Source organism: Pagrus major, chromosome 6 (genome assembly GCF_040436345.1).
Source record: "Pagrus major chromosome 6, Pma_NU_1.0".
Classification (NCBI taxonomy): Eukaryota; Metazoa; Chordata; class Actinopteri; order Spariformes; family Sparidae; genus Pagrus; species Pagrus major.
In genome coordinates, this window is record NC_133220.1 from 16,010,638 (window position 1) to 16,029,739 (window position 19,102).

The window sequence follows — 19,102 nt, forward strand, 5'->3', positions numbered from 1 at the left end:
CAGCAGAATGTTAATTTAAGGTTAAAGCTGCAAAGATTTAACAGTCTTAAAGTCTTTTGATAATTTGTTTCACGTAACAGTGAATGACCAAACTCTCAGAGTGTGACTAATTCTATTGTAGCTTTACTTCAGCAAAGCTCCGAGCTTTCATTTATTTTGGTCCCTTCAGTCAGACTTAGAATTGTTCACTATTCTTTCTCCTGAAGTGGCACAACGTCTTGAAAACAATACATCAGAGGAAAGACACCAGGGCAACTCAGTGCCAAACGATAATGGATAAATCACAAAGATCTGCACAAGAGATTTTTTTTTTTTAAGGATTAATTCAAGAGCCAGCAAGATTAGCTTTTACCTTTTCACGAGGTCTCAGTTTTCTATGTCGACTTTATATCCGTGTGCCCACTCATCATGTGTCGTGGGAACACAGCAAAAAAAGAACAAGTGACCTACTCATCCACAGACAACACTTGAAACTTGAGAAGATACTCAAGCAAGTTTCTTTTTTTTTAGTATGCGTGCTGCAAGTTTTGAAACTAGGGTGTAGTCCAGGATGTAAATACATCTACAGTATATTAATAACTGTGTCATCACTCTGCCCCAAATAAATTGAGATAAGCTGGATGTCTCAGTGGGTTTAAGAAGCACAACTTGTTCTTTTGATTTGAGTCGCCCATGTCAAGAGATAAATATCAGAAGAGTCAAATTTTCTACCAGACACGACACTTCTGCTCGGGGTTCATTCGACTTCCTTTTTGGCACTCAAAAGCTTCTGAGAATGCTTCGAAATTCTGGAGAGAGCCGAGCACCCTGAAGACAAAAGAAAAACATTATCAGGCGATAAAAGCTAAAAAGGAATGAATGAATACTAGAAGAGTGAGTCCTCATATTTGGATCAGCAAATAATTCCAATACTTAAAGTGAGAACAGACAACTTTTCTCCCACCTAGCGTTTCCAAGCGGTGTTATTGTTGGCACCGCTGTCGTTAAGAACTGGATCGCTTTTTGTTTTCTTCAGAGTAGCTACTACCAACAACAACAGCGTGAGTTTAATCATTTATTTAGTCTATAATAGAGTCTATAAAGCGCCAGTCTGCCTTCACTGTCCCAGGAGATTTCGTGCATGGTGGCAGACAGAATTTTGTCAAGAAAGTGAGGTTCATGGGGAGCGAATCTAAACACAGATGGTGTTATCGTTCTAGCTATTACATTATGTGAACATTTTCTTCATAATGATATGTTAAGTAAAAAACGTGTCTATTGCCAGTTTAAATGAAAATACTTTTCCAGTGGGAGTATTAGGCTTATATTTACAGTGTATTAAAATTTTACGAGACAAATTGCCAGCTGCATCCAGCTGAGGTGTATGGCTGTGCAGAGACTCTTAAACCATTTTACACTGAATCATAGTGTATGCAGATTTTTTTTAACGCAGGTAAACATGATAAAAATAGGCAATTGCCTTTGTGGAAGTTTTCCTGTTTGTCTGTGTGTCATGCTTGATGTTACAGTGGTGACTTTTTTACATCTTTTGCTTCAGTCTCTCTTTCAAACTTGACGCCGACTCAACGACATTCAATCGCTGCATCAACAGAGACGGATGGGCTACTATCTTTGCCAGCCAGCATCCGGAACTTCAACGTGCGACACAGTTGTTTATTCAGACATCAGACTACCTGTTAAAATAATCTTATTGGTTAGAACGTATATATCTGAGTGCACAATAGCTCCTTACCTGTATTCTAAGGGACTGTGTGAGTCAGTCTTGATGGACTGGCTGGCATACTCAGGCCGATAAGCACCACACCACACCTAGAAACCAAAAAGTCATTAGGTGAGCTCGTTTTAAAAGCAGTCATTGGGAGATAAAATAAGGTCTCCACAGACTAAAAATAGAATTAATATTTCACCTTGAATATAACATCTGTTTATTCTATGTAATTAGAGCATACTGCATCTAATAATCTTTCTAATTCCCAGCTCTTATATTTAAGTTATTTAACTCATACTGACTTGTAAACCTCTCAGTGGGAAGTGATTGTGGCTCTTGAAAACGATTTATAAAGGGTGTCTGACCTGTTTTTATTGTGGGCGACAGTAGAAATGACTTATGCTTTACATTCCCTGGCACCCAGACGCTCTTTACTTTGGCAGCTGCTCTTGACCACTATGTGTACAGCTGAACGCTCATTTGTTCTGGGATTGCTTCAGCGTCTCACCCCCCGACCCCTCTGCCTTTGTCCCAATGTTCACTTCTCAACACCAAACACCCACTAAAAAAATTGCACCCCCTGAGCTTTGGCTCTGGTTTCCAGATTGAGAAATTACTGTCTGCCCTCTGTCTGCTGAAATAACACTTTTAGAAATGACACATTATTCTTACTTACTTGGGCAAAGTTGAGAAAGAAAAGTTGCTTGTGATCCATGTCTAGACCAGGTAGACGAGGCTCTTCACCCTCCATCTCAACCCACTTTAGATAAGCCTGTAAACACACACACGCACATGAAAGCAGATTTAAAGTTTATTATAAGAGTTTGTCATTGCTGCTGAAATAGTAACAGATGATTTAGGGCTTTTGCAGCTAATATCCAACCTTGTAGGCTTGACGAACACCTCCGTTGTCTGCAATGTTCTCCCCCAAAGTGCTGATTCCACTGACCTGCAATCATGAACACACACATGACAGCATGAAAACACTCATTCTGGTGGTCACTTTAATACACGGTTTACATTGTCAGGGATTACAGCCGAGACAAAACGTCTCATTTCATACGTGCCGGTGGGTGCTTACGTTTTGTCCGCCTGCTAGCTTCCAGTTGAAGTTGCCATATTGTTGCACCATGCACTGTGACTGCTCTTTGAAGTGCTCAGCGGAGTAATTACTCCACCAGTTTAGCATATTACCATCCTTGTCAAAATTACGCCCTGCAAGGAAACATAATGCATTGGGTAAAATACTGTTTACCAAACTTAACCTATCGCAGTCAATAATTGGTAATCTCAAAATAAATAGTTATTATTAAATGACAGTGAAAGATTAGCTGCATTTATCCGTATGGGCTTCCTAAAATATCCATGACGAGTCACTTCTGTCTCACCGTTGTCATCGAATCCGTGTGTGATCTCATGTCCGATAACCATTCCTATTCCACCAAAGTTAAGGGCCTGGTGCTGCTGTTTGCTGAAGAAAGGCGGCTGCAGGATCCCTGCTGGAAACACTGGACAGACATAAACAACAGGAGTGAAACAACATTATGTAAACAGGATTACAATGAGGAGTGACATCTCTGAGTTATCACGGAGGCTCCCGGCAGAGCTCTTACCTATCTGGTTTCTGTTGGGTGAGTAAAAAGCATTCACCACAGCAGCACCGATGATCCACCTGGGGAGTGATTGGTAAAGCATTTATAATTGATTAAAGAGCACTAAACTGCATTTTCAGTTGAAGATACAATACTGTAAAATCAATGCAAACGACATGTTTTGCACCATCAATATTTAGAACTTATTTTTTAATGCAGTTTGGGGATTACTTGATGACGACATGGATCGTCTTTCTCTTGACATTCTCTGTTTACTATCTTGGAAACATAAAGAGAGAGCAGAAATGTATGATTGTTTTTTTGTGTAATGATCGACCTCATTTCAAAAAGGGGTTTGTGGTGTCACCCTTGATGACGTTCGATGAGTACAAGAGCTTGTGTTTTCGAAAAGGACAGCGGCAACCACATCTCGTCAATCAGCACACAAGTAACATGTTCAAGCTTTCAAACTGTGTACAGGTGAAATGCCAATCCTTCCCATTAAAAGTCTGTGGAGAGCAGATCCATAGTCAGGTGACCTTTGTTGTCATGTTGACAAAAATAACCACGTGGTTGACTTTGTGAAATGGTCGCAGTTTGGTTAGGTTTGTGAACGGATGATGGATTTAATTATAATAAGTATGTTACGTTGTGTTTCGTTGCATTTTCGTCACAATGCATAACGTTACATTTCCTAACGTGTAAGTTAAACATGGTACATCTGTTAAAGATTTAATATGTGAGATTTCTGAATTAAAATGTCTAAAAACAACTAGACATTATAGTATTTCATATGTTTTGTTGCAATGTGTACTTAGAAATCTGAAATGTTTCCAATAATCTTCAAAAATCTATAATTTTACTCAAGGTAACTCATGGTCACTAGAGTCAGAGAAGAAGAAAGTCTGTGATGATGGGAAGGATCGGCGATCGCCTGAACATTGGTGTACATGCTGCATGTTTGTTACTTGTGCGGGGATTGAAGCGACTATGCTGGACAGCAGTATGAGATGAACCATCAGCTTACAAGTCTGGGTCCACTGGTTCTCTGAGCTTCTTCAGACTCTTGTGTGCTTCAGACCTGAGGTTCTCGAGGACGTTCTCAAAGTAGTGTTCTTCGCTGAAATTAAGCTGGAAAGAGAACTCAGAGATGAGCGATGAGTAAATCAGTCATTTTAGAATTTGCTAAAACCGTTCTTACATACATGAGCGTACTCCTGGTCCAGCTTCTGGTTGCTGTCCTGCAGAATATGATCTGGATAGCCAATATGCTCCTTGATTGCCATGGCCTAAATGACGCGCATAACGATTAGTGTGATGACACATAACACGTAGAGAAGGTACATCTTTATTTTATCAGCCTGGCTACTTGTGCTTTACCTTCTCTCTTGCCTTCTCCTTCGAGGGACCATCCATCCAGCTCAACTCCTCCAGTGTTTCCACATACGCCTTCTGGATCTTACCAATGAGGTCACTGACCTGTGAAATGTGGTTAACACAATCCCATACAGAAACAGGTGAAGAAAATGAGAGTTGAATTGTGATGTTGATGCGTCCTTGTAATAATTTTCTCAAATCAGGTACAGTAGAAAATGCACTTCATGTCCCGGCGCCGCAAAAGTGTTATTATTTGTTTGTGTTTATTCAAAGTACTTGTGGGAGTGTTTATTCGCTCCGCACAACCAGATTAATGACACACAGAGAGTGTGTGTGTGTCTGTGGTCAATCACTGAACTCAGCACTCACCCGATGTTAAGTTTGTTATGTTACGTTTATGAATAAAGTACATTTCTCCTCCAGCTCCAGTCAGCAGTCAACATTACAGAACATAAACACCCGACAAAGGACGTCACCTCCGTGGATCACTACTGAAGAAGATAAGGATTGAAGATAAATCCACTTTTCAAATCCCAAAAGTTTAAAAGTAATGTGTGAGATCTATGATTCGGAGAACAGTCTGATGTGACTCTGGGTGTTTGTTCCTCCAGAAGGTCTGGCTCTGCACCTGACTTTCTAGGAAGTGGCACTTTGCACCTCAAGATCTATTTTTTCCACATAATGTACATCATGAATTTCTATCAAATTTTTTTTTTATTATTTCTGTTTTGTTCAGGGGGGTTCATAGACCAAATGCACTTGACTTCTTACCATTTGTTTGCTCTCTCCAGCAAACGTCTCACGCACATACAGAGCTCCAACTGCGTTCTCCATGCTGCTCTGGACATAACGGACACATTCTCGCCACCATGCGTCCTCCACAGTGGTCCCATAGAGAGTCTGACCACACGCACACAGACAAACATACACACACTGTGACTTTGTTTTTAAAAAAGATAAAGTTATCATGTGCCACACAGTGTTCATCTGACCTTCCTGTAACGAGCTCTGGCATCTTTGAATCGGCGGCTCAAGCTATTAACTCTGTCAATGATGAGCTGCCAGGTGAGGTAGTTCTGCATAGTTCTGCAAACATACATATAATATTTGTTAGATTGTAGTGCTGAAGTGTAGAAAATCTGTGATCATTTGTTCTCATTGCACTGACCTGACACTGTGTTTGGAGAGAACGTCATTCATCTTCTCAAGATAAGGAGAGCTGTACACCACCACCTCCTCCTCTAACTGGACCTCCGTGGACACACTGGACAGCACACCTTGAATATATCGCGTCCAGTTAAAACCCTGGAAAACAAGAGGTAGGAGATATATTTTTTACATGTTTAGTTTAACTTAGAGGTGCTGATGGGTAAATTTGGCTACCTTAGAACAGAGCCAAGCTCGCTGTTTCCCTTGTTTCCAGAGAGTGGTATCACTCATTTCATCTTTCTCTTGGCAAGAGTCAAGAGTATTTTCCAAAATGTTGAACTATTCTTTTAATGGACAAATGACAGGTAATGAGAAATTAATATTTTCCATGGCTATAGTGTAAATGCGCTATAAACTTAATTATACAATTGCCTTCTATGGTTCCCTAGCTCTCAACTTGCTCAAAGGCGCTCCAACAGCTAAACAGTGCTTGTTTATTAAGTGGAAATAACCTCATTCACTCATTTAGTTTTTCCACTTAGACTTAACTTGAACTAGAGACCTGCTTGCACACTACGTAACACACAAGAAAGAAGTTAAACACACACTTACATTAAGGCTGAATGTGCTCTGTAGCTCTCCAAGTGTCATCTTATTGTAGAGAACAGTGACATCTTGCCGCTCCTCTGCTGGTGATGTGGCCTGTCCAGCAACAGGAAGGAAACAGCCTTGTATAAACTGCTGTCGGTTACATATATATATTCACATTTTGCTCTCCTTTCATCAGCATAGTCTCATTCGTCATGCTCTCGACAGGCACGAACAAATAAACAGGTTAAAAGCTTGGCCGATCTCCTCAGTCTACATTAAATGTAGCCTGGTTCTCTCATTCACTGGAGGCAGAGAGGCGGTGCTCATTTTTCATCTTGTCATTATTAATTTTCCTTAGCCCTCGTCCCACAACTCCATTTCCTGTTGTGGCTGGCACTCACATTGGCGATGTCTGTCTCCAGCTCCAGCACTTGCATCATTTCCTCCCACACACGGTCGTCATCCTGAGTCAAGTTCCTGTCCTCTCGGGTTATCTTCGCAATAGAAACCATGAAATGGAGGTAGGCCTCACGAACCTGTGGTACAATCACAAGCGCTATAAATCTTGTCCCCACAACAAAATATAAGGTGTCAGAACAACAGTGGTGAATGGAATTATATCATTATGGTTGTGCCACTCAAAAATGTGACACAAGAAAACATCGAAGATCAAAGTCTTCTAAAAGCACACTACATTTTTAACAATTTCTTCAATAGAAAATAGTCTGGTACTAAAAATCTGTTACTGTGGACTTCAATACCACATCCACCTCTATTGTACTGTGGTGGAGGCAGAAATCTAAGAGGAAGATATCTCAACATTTTGACAAAGAAAACATAATTCGACACCATGAGAGTTAAGACAGTAAATCATTTTTTTTTTGTGATTTGGGTGAACTGAACCTTTTTGTAGTTCCCGTCATTGAAGTAATAATCTCTTGATGGCATTCCAAGTCCTGGCTGGTCAATCTAACCAGAATACAAGAAGAGCAAATAAACATTTTTGCATTTCTATAATCTTTTTTATTATATTCACACATTGTTTTTAACAGTACGATTAAACAATATGGCTGGCGATATTCCACATTGTAAACTGTAGTTTATATTGAGTCAATCCCATGTGCACATTTCTAAAACCTCCCAAGCACACAAAATGCTTATAAATCCGCTGCTAAAAATAGTCCCAAACAAAAACACGATAATGTTTGCTACTTGATTAAGCCACTACATCAAAGGCTCCTTAATATTTTCTTCATCGTTTTTTGATATTTCTTTTTTGGAGTGCCTGGTTTGCCTTTGGAATGGTCCTTTTCTCCCGTTTTCCAAGAACACCGACACAATTTTTGCTTACATTGTGTCAAAAAGAGCAACCATCATCATCATCTTCTCTTTTTTCTACTACTACTACTACTTGTTTGAAATTATTTAGCCCTTTATGAAAGTGAATCTATACATTTGTGACCCGTTTTTAAAGATTTATATTTTAGGTAGAAACAAATGGGCTAGGGCTGAGAAAAACAGGGTAGGACAGTTGTTTGATTTGTTGAACTGAGTCTTTTCAAGGTATTTTTTGACAATAATAAACACATAGAATAAAACACATAACCCCTTTTTACCCCGGCTAGGGATGGTACGATAAGACATTTTAGCTCTGATCGCACTAAAAACACTCACAATAAGTTGACTGAGGTGAATTTTCATTATTGGGATAATCATGAATCAAGATAATTGTAAATATCCTCACATGAAAGACTTGATAAAGCTGTTATCTCACTGATGTAAGGTCCTATATTGGTTTCCTGATTGATTTTGAATTGCTTAAGCCTGTCACTATGGCTGAAGGCATGGCTTGCACATTGTGTCCCCCACAGAAAAAGTTAAATCATATATTATCCTATATATTTATCATACATATAAGACCCTGTGATTTAAGATTCTTTGATTGATTTTTTTTTTCACTAGAAAAAGACATGTGTCCAATCTGTCCGGCATGCTGGCTTCGACGTTTTGACTCTGCTGCCGGCTTAAAGGCGAAACAAAAATTCCCCCCTGTTCTGTGTTTGTACACTTTATACAGAACGGCGAGGCGTTTTATAAAGGTGCACCATTCCTTCCTTAAACAGGCTGTGTAAAAGGGGCTTATAATGACTGTTTAATGATGTAATGGCTGTAATGTGTTATTTGTGTGCCAATAGACGGTGATCTTACATAAATGATATGGCGCCGAGAGTCACGGTCGTCCGTCCACACGTACATGTCCAGCAGAACCTTCTTGTGGAAACGAGCTGTAAGCGTTGCCAGTGTGTCCTCAAGGCTCCACGTTTCCTCTGCATCAACAGGAACAAAAACTGACACTTTAAACACAACTGTGAAGAGCTATTAAATGTAACAGGCTGCAAAAATCCGGCTCCCTCTCTGCCCCTGCTGCACATTTAACTGGGCTCTTGGTGTAAATCTGTGTGTGCAGATGCAGCTATGTGTGGTTAATTCTGTTTGAGCCACTGTCCATGATTACATTTAATTAAAGCGGCAAGAGCCAGGAGCTCGGGGGAGAAAGGAGTAGACTATTTAAAGCATCCTTCACAGTCCTGAGTGAGGACTGCTCCGCTGCCCACTCATCACGCTCCAAACTCCACACCTGACTGCTCAGCTGAAGAGCCTCGGCCGGCCTCTTGATCCCGCCAACAAAGCTCGTACTCAGCAATTCACTGAGCGTAAATATAGATACACATGCTCAGTGTGAGCACATGTATTTGAGTAGGAACGCTCGTTTGTGTGAGTGTATCACATATGCACATTTGTACAGAACAAACTGTAAACATTATTCAGAGTGTTGTTCAGGCGGGAGCATTTCTACCTGCAGTGGTGTTCCAGTCATCTGACGCCACAGGCCAGTCTCCGATACTGTCAATGAGCTTCAGGAGGGGCTGCGAGTCACGCTGCTCAATGAGGCCTGCAGGTAAAATACAACAACTTATAAAACATAACATCATTGTAGTCTCTCTACTGTTCATTCTGTTAATTTCTTTACCATGGAAGCAGCAGCTGACGTAAGCAATCTCACCACAAGAATCTTAATTTTCAATCTCAACTTTTAAGCTGACATGGAAGAGAAATCCTTAAAAGTGCCATAAGTAAGAATTTTTGTTTAAAACGTTCAAAAAATTAACTAGAGTTATCAGCAGAATGTGTAGAAACAACACTGGTGACGATGTGTCAAATACATCTTTTTATTGTTTTACAGAGATATCTGCTGAAGTTAGCATGCTAACCAGCTAGCCACTGATTGTCCTGTCTCGTAACACCAATTTTTACCTCAAGAGGTGATAAACCTTATATTTCAGGAGGTGGGAGCTGACTGATGCCCGACCTCTTGCTCTTTTCCTGCGTCACGTTACTTATGTTCCCGACATCTTCATTATCCCTGAGTCAGAATCCTGGTCCTGACAACTAGCTGCATGGCTAATTGAGCTAACAAGCTTACGGCAGCAACAGTTACCAGCAGTTAACAGTAATTCTGGTGATATGCTGCTCACTAGGCAGTAATGTTAGCTATAAATACTTAGTTATTAATGCTTTTATATTAATATTCATTGTATGACACTTATCTATGTCCAGGCTTCATTATTCAATTAATTACGCCACTTTCGGACTGAAACAATGTGATATAATAATAAATAATTCAAGGACACATTGTCTCTACTAGTTTTCCATCACACTTTCATAAATGACCAGATGATTCTGATGAGAAAGATCTTAAAGCCTAAATATAACTTTAAGCAGAAACCCTGGTTGAGAAGGATCATGTAATATGATCAAGAGCTCAAGAAACACCAACTGTTTTTGTCACCACGCTTTAAGTTTTCTTGTCCTCTTTTAAAAATACTGACAATACTGCCTAAAGAGAGCCTTACTCTCATTCATGCAGGAGCTGTAAAGGATCTTGGCCTTCTTGATGGCAGCTCTGTCCTCTCCGTTCTCCGTTTCAAGAACACCTGCAACAACAAAACACATGCAGACATTTCCTTCTCTGAATGAAACCCACGCAGGCTCCGAAACGCTGCAGCCCACTGACAACTAGAGATTAAGCTGACCTTTGAGGACAATCTCCAGCTTGTCCCTCAGAATGTCAAAGACGCTGTGACGGGAGCTCGTCTCCGGTATGACATGTCGCTCCAGCCAACCCCCGCAGGCGTACTGGTAGAAATTATCACAAGGCTTCACGGACTGATCCATGTTCTGCAAGAGGCGAGCCGCTTTGAGGGGAAAGATTCACACGTGGTCAGAAAAACAGCTTGTTGCAGGGGGGGTGACATTGTAACATAAAACAGCAGGAGAGCAAAAGAAACAACAGTCCCCCTCACCTGCAGTAACACAGTCTGCAGTTGTGCACACACTGTTGAGGCTGGAGCGAAACAGCTGGCCTGGAAGAGTCAGTGTCAACATTTATGAGAAGGCACGTGCAGGATTTGACAAATCACACCCCCACTGAGAAAAGGAGGATGTCGTGTGAAATGAAGAGCTAATTCTAAATAGCCTGAAACCACGGTATAGTCTGTGTGTGTGAGGCGCACTGTCTATGTCAGCAGGGACCACGCTCTTTCACTTTTGTGTGGCACTGCTGATCAGGCAGTAAAGGGAATTACAGTGACTATCAGAGGTGCAGGCTTCAATATGACACATGCCCACTTATCCCCCAGTGTGTCCTCTGTTCAGTTTAAAGGCTTAAAACAACCGACACTCACCTGTTGAGCACCTCGACACACTCGACCTGTTAGATTGCTCTGAATTGTTTGGAAGAAACAGATTTTAGACAACATTAGACACAGTCAGGACCACAGTCTTCTAACTTATGACGAGAATTGCAATGGTTTTAATCCACTGGTAACATTTAAGCCAAACCAAAACTCAAAAAAGAGCCTGGAGTTGCAGTAAAGGTTAGGCCTGTGTGTGTGTAGTGTAGAACCCTTATTCTGCATATTTTGGTGAATAACATTATCCTTAAAAAATCTCTCAAAAGGTTAACATGTGACATATGTGCATCAATATTACATAGAGCGCATCCTGTCCTGTTTGCAGTCACACAAAAAGAGAGCAGGGAGACACTTGTCATTACTGTTGCCATCTGTAATATCTGGATCTTTCCACTGTGAGCCTGACAGAGCAATTACCTTTCACAACCGATGTGTAGAGGACTACCAGCCCGGCCAAGGCACAGCTGACCAACAGCAGCAGCACGGACAGACCGATTTCTGCAACAGTCCAACGACGCTTCCCAGGTTTACTTGATTTCTCCATGATATCCATTTGGCTTTCGGATTTGCCCATATTCCTCCTGACTGCCGGCTCTGTGGGAAAGACACCGTGTAGTGTGGGATGGTCCAGGCAGAAAGCTACCAGTGCGTGTGTGTGTGTGTGTGTTTACGCATGTGTGTGTGGGCTGTGCAGTGATCCATCGGTAAACTGTGCCAGCTGACCTGCAGTGAGTGAGCTTCAACTGACGAACACCTACAACAACTTCACCGACAGGAGTTGTGAAACTGTTGGTCTCGTTGCATGAAAACAGTTTGTCACTAGATGTTCTTCTTTTCTTCCAGTTTTTTTTTTTTATTATTTTTTTTTATTTTTACAGCCTTCATGTGCCTATTTTTACAGCCTTGAATCCACAAAATCTGCCTCTGATTTATTTATCATCAATACTAACTTTCAGAAAAGTAAAGGCTGAAATGTGCCTTTAGGAACACAATGCTTACTTTGTCTTGCTTTATCTGTAAAAGGACACCATAAGTCAGTGGTTTCAAGCCCCAAAACAGGAGTCCAACATTATTTTTAACGGGTCACAAGATGATTAGAGGTACAAGAATTTAAAGTAATATTTATATGATAAAAAATAACCAGATCTCATCAATCTGCACATAAATAACACATCTTTACACTTTCGAATTGCATGCCATGCATACACCAGAGTCCAATTTTGTGTGCAGGTGATACACCAATCTTTCCCATTAACTTCTGTGGAGAGCTGATCCATAGTCAGGTGACATTTATCGTCATATTAACAAAAATATAAATTAGCAGTTGCAGTTTGGTTTGGTTGAAAGGTGCACTGTGTATTTTTGAGGAAGAAATTTTAATTAGAAGAGTAAAATCTTTATTGACTGATTTCATTCTTATGCCTAAACAAACCAAATAAACCAACTCTCTTTGTTTTTATGACTGAATAAACTGAATAAACAAACTGACCTTAAAGGACAACACAATTTCATGCTGTTTTACTTTGTTTATATGTGGCGGACCCTGCCACCTTTCTAGCTTCAAACAGTGTTCTGGGGACCTTATTTTGCTCTGAGAACAGCTTGTTTATTCAGTTATGAAAAAATAAATATTTCTGAATTTGTATTATTACCTCATTAATATTGTAAATATTAAAATTCTGAGTTTGAATTTCTTCTCCCAAACTACATAGCGCCCCTTTAAGCAACAAAACTACTCGATTACATAAGTACATTGGTTTCACACGGGACACAAACACCAGTCTCCTGGGAGAACGTCCTTTGTCGTCCCTACTTGGACATTCTTGGTCCTTATACGACATAACTGCCATTTTTTATATTTGGACGCATCTGTTTTCAACAGAAGTTAACGGGAAGGACTTGAGTGTCACCTGCACTCAAAACTGGTCTTTGCCATATGCATTGCACACAGTTTGTAAGTCTAAAGTCATGTTATTTGTACACAGATTGAAGCGACTGGAGCAACGACACAAAACTGTGACTTTTTCTCTCTGACCAAAACTTGAGGTCACCAGCTGTCAATGCTTTATGAATGGGTCACAAGCCAAAACGGTTGGGAACCACAGAGATAAGACACTCATCTTTGTGTTATGAAGGCTGAAAAAATACAGTCTGACCTTTAAGCTACATGTACATGAGTGTCATCCATTTTCTCACTAAGAGAATGTTTAAAATACTGACTTTTCGCTAACTGCAAGGCGAACTTCAAAATCAATACATGCAACTTACTTTCCATTTTGTAAACGTTATTTGGGACAATTTCCAGCTGTATTTGTGGCAACAAAGCTGGATATTTTTCATGGGAAGTTGGGCCATCTCCAGCTAAAGAACCAGGTATTTTAAGCTAAACCATGATGTTTTCCTGAACATAAACAAGTGGCCTTTGTGCCTGAAACTATGACCACAGCATGACCACAGCGGCCAGAGAGAAATAGAAAATTGAAGCTAAACAAATGGAAAGTTGCAACATAAAGAAACGTAAAGCTTTAAATTCTAGCTAATATTTATTCTGGCGATTGTGTTGCTGATTTTAATTTTATCAAGGAGTGCTGCACACCAGTGGTTGAACAGATTAGTTTACAATAATAATGATGGTTCTCCAGGGCTCAGCGTACCTGTTTTAATAACCTGACCGTACTCAATGCAATGTTTATTTGGGACATTATCTCTCGCTTCATCATTAAACTCCATCTGTTGTTAATATAGTGGAGGATGGAGAGTCGTTGTGTATATTGAATGTATCATTTACTCTGGAAACAATTTAGGGAGCCGTAAATGTACCATTAAACTTACTTTAGCCGGCTATTGTGGTTTGAAATATCTGCCCCCTCCCCATCTTACCTTACCCCCTGCGCACACATGCACACACACACCAGACCTCTAGCCATAAGCCTACTTCCAGAGAGCTAATTTCTATGCACAATAATTATGTATGTGTGAACACAATATTGCAAATGAGCATTTGTGCAGGGGACAAAACGACAATCACCCGTGGCTTTCAGCGGCATTGCTTCGCATCTATTCACTCTGCAGCACCTGTTTCTCCATAACCAGCGCCATTGCCCTATCATTAGACCTGACAGGGGACGGGCTGTAAATCAGAGGTTCACACTGCTGTGCCCCATTAGCCCTTCCTGATGAATACTCATGGGCACATATCTGGCACTACAGTGATGAAGAGCAGGCGGGGGCTTGTTAGAGCTGCACTGACATCCTCAGTATCAGAGAGCACAGAAACTGAGGCACAATCCTGTTATACTGCATTAAAGCCATGTCTCACTTTGTGGAACACTATGCAATAATGCGCAGTCTGATGTGTCAATACAAGATTTATTGTCTAATAGGAAGAGTTATTTACATCTTTAAAGGTCCTCAGAGAGCTGTTTAATTTCTCCCTGTGTTAGGAGGGGGTACAGGCAGTTTAGCTAAAAATCTTTGTTAACATGCTTCTTTGATTGTAAATCTGTCATATTAATTCCAATCATATCAATTCAATGCAGAAAAATGACAAAATTGTCCAACAAGGTTGAAAAATGACATGTTAACATTTTAAAATTGGTTGAAATGGCTTTACAAAAGATGTTTCTGCTCAGAGCAGCAATAAATCAGACCCACCAGTCTTTGGTGAAGGCCATCAGATTTGCATTTTGTTTGTACATTAGTATTAAGCATTTTTAATATATATTAAGACACAGGTAAAAACTAAGTGTGTGCTGATATGACCAAAACTGAAATCATCTGGCAGCAATAATCAGATCTTGGAGCACGTCTTTGTTAATGTTATTTTTTGCATGTGTTTATACCATTACGATGATATTAGTCCTCATGTCTGTCATAACACTGGCACTTTTGGAAATTAAATAAATGATACAATTCTAATGCACTAACTCTGCTGAATATCCTGTTTTGTTAAGTTGAAGAAAACTGAGAATACAGACAAAATGACTGAACTTTCACTGCCACTCTCCTTCACTGCCTTTGTAACTGATGATGCTGAATGTTTTTTCTTTATCTTGTTTTCTTCTGAAGAACTTTGTAACTTTGTTTTGAAACGTGCTCTTCACTGGTAAGTTAAGTTTTTTAAAATTATGGGGATTGTCGGCATGCCGAGCCGACAATCCCAACGCAAAACCCAACAAAATCTGGGAAATAATGTGAGGAAGTATCTTTGAATTCAACACCATATGAATGAATCGTGGATGAAGGTAAAGCTGTTTGCAGACTTTGTAAAATATAACTGCTACAACAGTATAACAGTACAACATTTGAATCATTAAATACCTTTTCTTTCCTTTAACAAAATGGTACTTTCTCCCACCCTGAGAAGTGTTGATCCACCAACCAGATGGTTTGGACAGCCTCCTCTCAGCCTAAGAGACAATGCCCAGGGCCAAAACACATTCCATGGTTTCTCACTGCCATGAGCACAATCTAGGAGTCAGCCCCACAGGTGTACTTGCATTTTTATCAACCAGCAACAGAACAAAAAGCTACAGTGACAGAGAAAATGTGTTTCTGTTCCTGCAGCTTCAGCTCTACACAACATTCTCCAGCTTTATGCACGGGCACCAGAGTGTGGCGAAGGCCTCGGCACATCATCCCAGCCAGAGGTCTTGCCAGGAGGGCAGCATTAAAACATAGTTGCAACTATAAATGCAGCTCAGCATGCACTCTGACAAAAAGTACTATTTTCAGGCAGCAATCAAGTGTGGTTGGACCATTTCTATTCAAACTAGGGGAAACGACATCTTAAAACATCATGAGAACAAAGACTTTGATTTCTACATATTTACTGTATGCAGGAGGTGATTTGTTTCTTTTTACAGGAGGGATTGAGCCGGTCCGTTTCATTCATCCATGACAGGCGGACTGACTGGTTCTTTTGATGTCAGAGCCGTGGTCGATGCCACAGATTGTAACTCGCACAAACCTCAGTCAGATAAGCGATCAATGAGTCAGACAGACTAGACCTACATATTCAACCAAACAACCACCCTGACTCTGGACACTCTCTGCCATGAGGGAATGGAGAGGGAGGTAGCAGGTTAACAAGGGGGATGGCATCCCGCCTAATAAACTGTATGTACACAGGTGAGGAAGAACAATGCTAAGGCTGGATTTATATAGACCGCATCATCATGACTTCTCACTAACAAGAACAACTACTTCCCAATCAGAAAACTGGCAGATGATCTGCACTGTGGAGATGTGAATTCGGCAAACTTGTTTATTTCTTTTGTCGTGTTCACCTTTGACTGTAACGTGTAAAGATGGTTAAACATGTTGGTAAGACCTCTCTGATGTTATATATTGGCCTATCACATATATATCGGTATCTGCATATTGGTCGAGCTCTGGTTTCTGTGCTTGTTTTATGCACTGTGTTGCTTTGCTAGCGTCTTTGATAACTACACAATAGTGACATCTCATACTAACTGCTAGTTTTGGGTAAACTCAAGATGTCATTTTTGTCAACAGGTAAATTAGGTCCCCAAGGTAACATGGGAAAGTGTTGTTATCAATGAGATATGACAGCATCAAACATTCATTTTAGACTAATAAGATGTACACACCTTGAAAAAACATCATGAAAAAAGACTTAAATTGTATGCAAGCAAGTGCGTGTTGCAGAGGTTTTCTACCCAGAAGTTATTCTAAACAAACACTGTGATTTGGTCTGTAGAAGATACAATGTGGCTCCATCGATCCGGTCAGTGACACTGATGATTCAGTTCAGTTCAGCTCCAGGATTCAGTGTTAAAAATGTGTTGAAATGAGTGACTGACCTCAAATGATATTCTGAATAAGTCCCCAGAACCTTTGACGTAGCGTGCAGGTGTTAACATACCAGTGAAGCGTTGTAATCCGACAGGTCAGAGGTTCAGTGTGTCAAAAATAAAAATCCTTTCTGTGAAAGTGAAACTAATCTGTACTAAATGTTTTGAGGTCTCCTTGCTTTAAGCACATTAACATTTCACGCAGCTGTGTTCACTGACTGGTACTGATTTTCTCTAAACTTCCAAACAAAACAAGGATTAAGTCGCAGGTCAGGCTGCACACTTTCTCCAGTTCAGTGTTATTCGTTTAGCCACTTACTACTTACCTCCAAGTCTACAAAAACAACAACAGCGTTCTTTTTTAAAAATGTCTTAGTGAAACATTTTTTACAAATCTGTCCTGGGACTGCTGACAATCTGACACAAGGCTGCAGATTCAAGTGGCTCTAACTTTGGGACTTGACAGCAAACAGGAATATAATCTCAAGGATCCAGAAGCTTACCTTTGAATGTGGCGATGGTAGAACTCCCTGAGCCGTTCACCCCAACAGCGGGCTAATATCTCAAACACCCCTGCTGAGCATCCACTCAGAGCTGGTGTGTGGAGAAATGAGTCTGTGCTGCGGGTTGAAGGAGACGTTATCCAGCTCAGTGTGCTGCTCAGGGTATGAGTGAGGCAGCAGAGAGAGAGGGAGCGCATGAGACAGAGGGAAGGAGGGAGGGAGGGAGGGAAAGAGGAGGCAGATGGGAGGTGATAGTACTGGATTGTTTTCGATTACACTGCTGTGATAAGAAAAAAATGTGAGGGACATGTTTGTTATGAGAGGTTGAGGTGGATTATGAGACGTGTGTGTCTGAGGGGTCAACAGGATGTGTTAAAGCGAGCATCAGTGTCTTTTTCTCACTGTGAAGTGTCCCCAGCTGCTGAGCGGAAAAAGGGCAGAAAAATCTGGAAAGCTTGCAGAAAGATAAGACAAACACGTTCTTAAAGCGCTCTGTAGACAGATAATCTAATAAAACAGAGTTTTGATCATACCTGCAGCCATAAACATCCCCTCATTTGTCATCTCCATTGTGTCCAGGTAAAGACTCGTCTTCAGGGAGATCTCAGGTGCTCCTGGTGTGCTTGGTGGGGATCTGAACCCTGGCCTTATGTCAGATTGAAATGGCATGGCGCCCGGGCTCATTATCAGCCTGATTAACCACACTAATTAGCTGATAAAAAAAAGAAAGTGGGGGCCGAAATGTGATTGGTTGCTCAGGTGTTGTTGCTGCCCGAGAAAGTAAACAAATTTAGTGCGTCAAAGCCAAAACAGGACAGGCATTTAGGATGCATTAATATGTTAAAGATCCTGTCTTTTGCTCACGTGCAGCATTGTTTATATTGACTGAGGAGGAGAAGTGAAGGAGCCAGCAGTCATTTAAAAACATCATGACTGATGAAGTGCAACACAACAGGGAGTCGAGGTTTGCAACTGAGTCAATAATTTATTCATAGATTTTATTTAGCAGAGAGGATCTTTCCTCTCATATCGTCACTGTGTTCAGTGTTTTGTATTAAGTTGTGCAATGAAATTAGTCTAAAGGGCCCTTTTTAATATTAAGGGACAGCGCAAATGTTTGTGGTTTTTTTTAACTGTTGTTTATGTGGTTTATATGTATTATGTATGTATTCTAAATACATGTATTTAATTTTACATTTATATGTTGTATATGTATTTTGTTCAGGGTGGCCTTGGAAACGCCTGCTCACAATGACCCTTCTCTGTTTGAATAAAGGTTTGGAAAAGATGGTTTATTTTTCATGAGTCTTGGAATTTGGTGTTCAGGGTCACAGATATTGAGAGGTTAATTACACTTTTAACGGGCAATAGACAAGTTTTTTGCTTTAACGTGTCATCATGAAGTAAACATTGTCTTTGCGACAGTGCGCCAACAGTAATACCACTTGGTAGGGAAAATTTTCTGCTGACACCTGAAGGTTTACAACTTGATTAAATATTTTGGTGTATGGGGGCGCCCATTAGCTCAGTTGGTAGAGCGGGCATCCCACGCAGAGGGAGTCCAACCTGGGCCCTTTGCTGCATGTCACCCCCCACTCTCTCTCACCCTTAT

General features: G+C 40.6%; 1 protein-coding gene across 1 annotated transcript; it reads right to left on the minus strand.

The window, feature by feature from the left end:
* Nucleotides 1-659: 659 nt before the first annotated feature.
* On the minus strand, nt 660-17,605 carry mmel1 (membrane metallo-endopeptidase-like 1). The gene is made up of 24 exons (XM_073468883.1): nt 17,491-17,605; nt 11,589-11,765; nt 11,157-11,201; nt 10,782-10,841; nt 10,512-10,673; nt 10,332-10,412; nt 9,275-9,370; nt 8,626-8,744; nt 7,321-7,386; nt 6,819-6,953; nt 6,439-6,528; nt 5,846-5,982; nt 5,670-5,763; nt 5,449-5,577; nt 4,681-4,779; nt 4,506-4,589; nt 4,328-4,431; nt 3,322-3,380; nt 3,097-3,216; nt 2,790-2,923; nt 2,592-2,657; nt 2,385-2,480; nt 1,733-1,809; nt 660-807 (listed from the first exon to the last, which is right to left on the minus strand). The coding sequence occupies exons 2-24, from the start codon at nt 11,743-11,745 to the stop codon at nt 708-710; spliced, it is 2,310 nt and encodes a 769-aa protein (XP_073324984.1). The 5' UTR covers nt 11,746-11,765; nt 17,491-17,605; the 3' UTR covers nt 660-707.
* Nucleotides 17,606-19,102: the final 1,497 nt, after the last annotated feature.

Bases quoted from the DNA above. Each gene is read 5' to 3' on its own strand.
- mmel1 (XM_073468883.1), bottom strand. From the start codon at position 11,745: ATGGGCAAATCCGAAAGCCAAATGGATATCATGGAGAAATCAAGTAAA. The intron at 9,371-10,331 runs GTAAGGCTCTCT...TTTTACCTGCAG, and splicing joins CAGCTCCTGCATGAATGAGA to GCCTCATTGAGCAGCGTGAC. The intron at 5,578-5,669 runs GTCAGATGAACA...GCGTGTGGTCAG, and splicing joins CCAGAGCTCGTTACAGGAAG to ACTCTCTATGGGACCACTGT.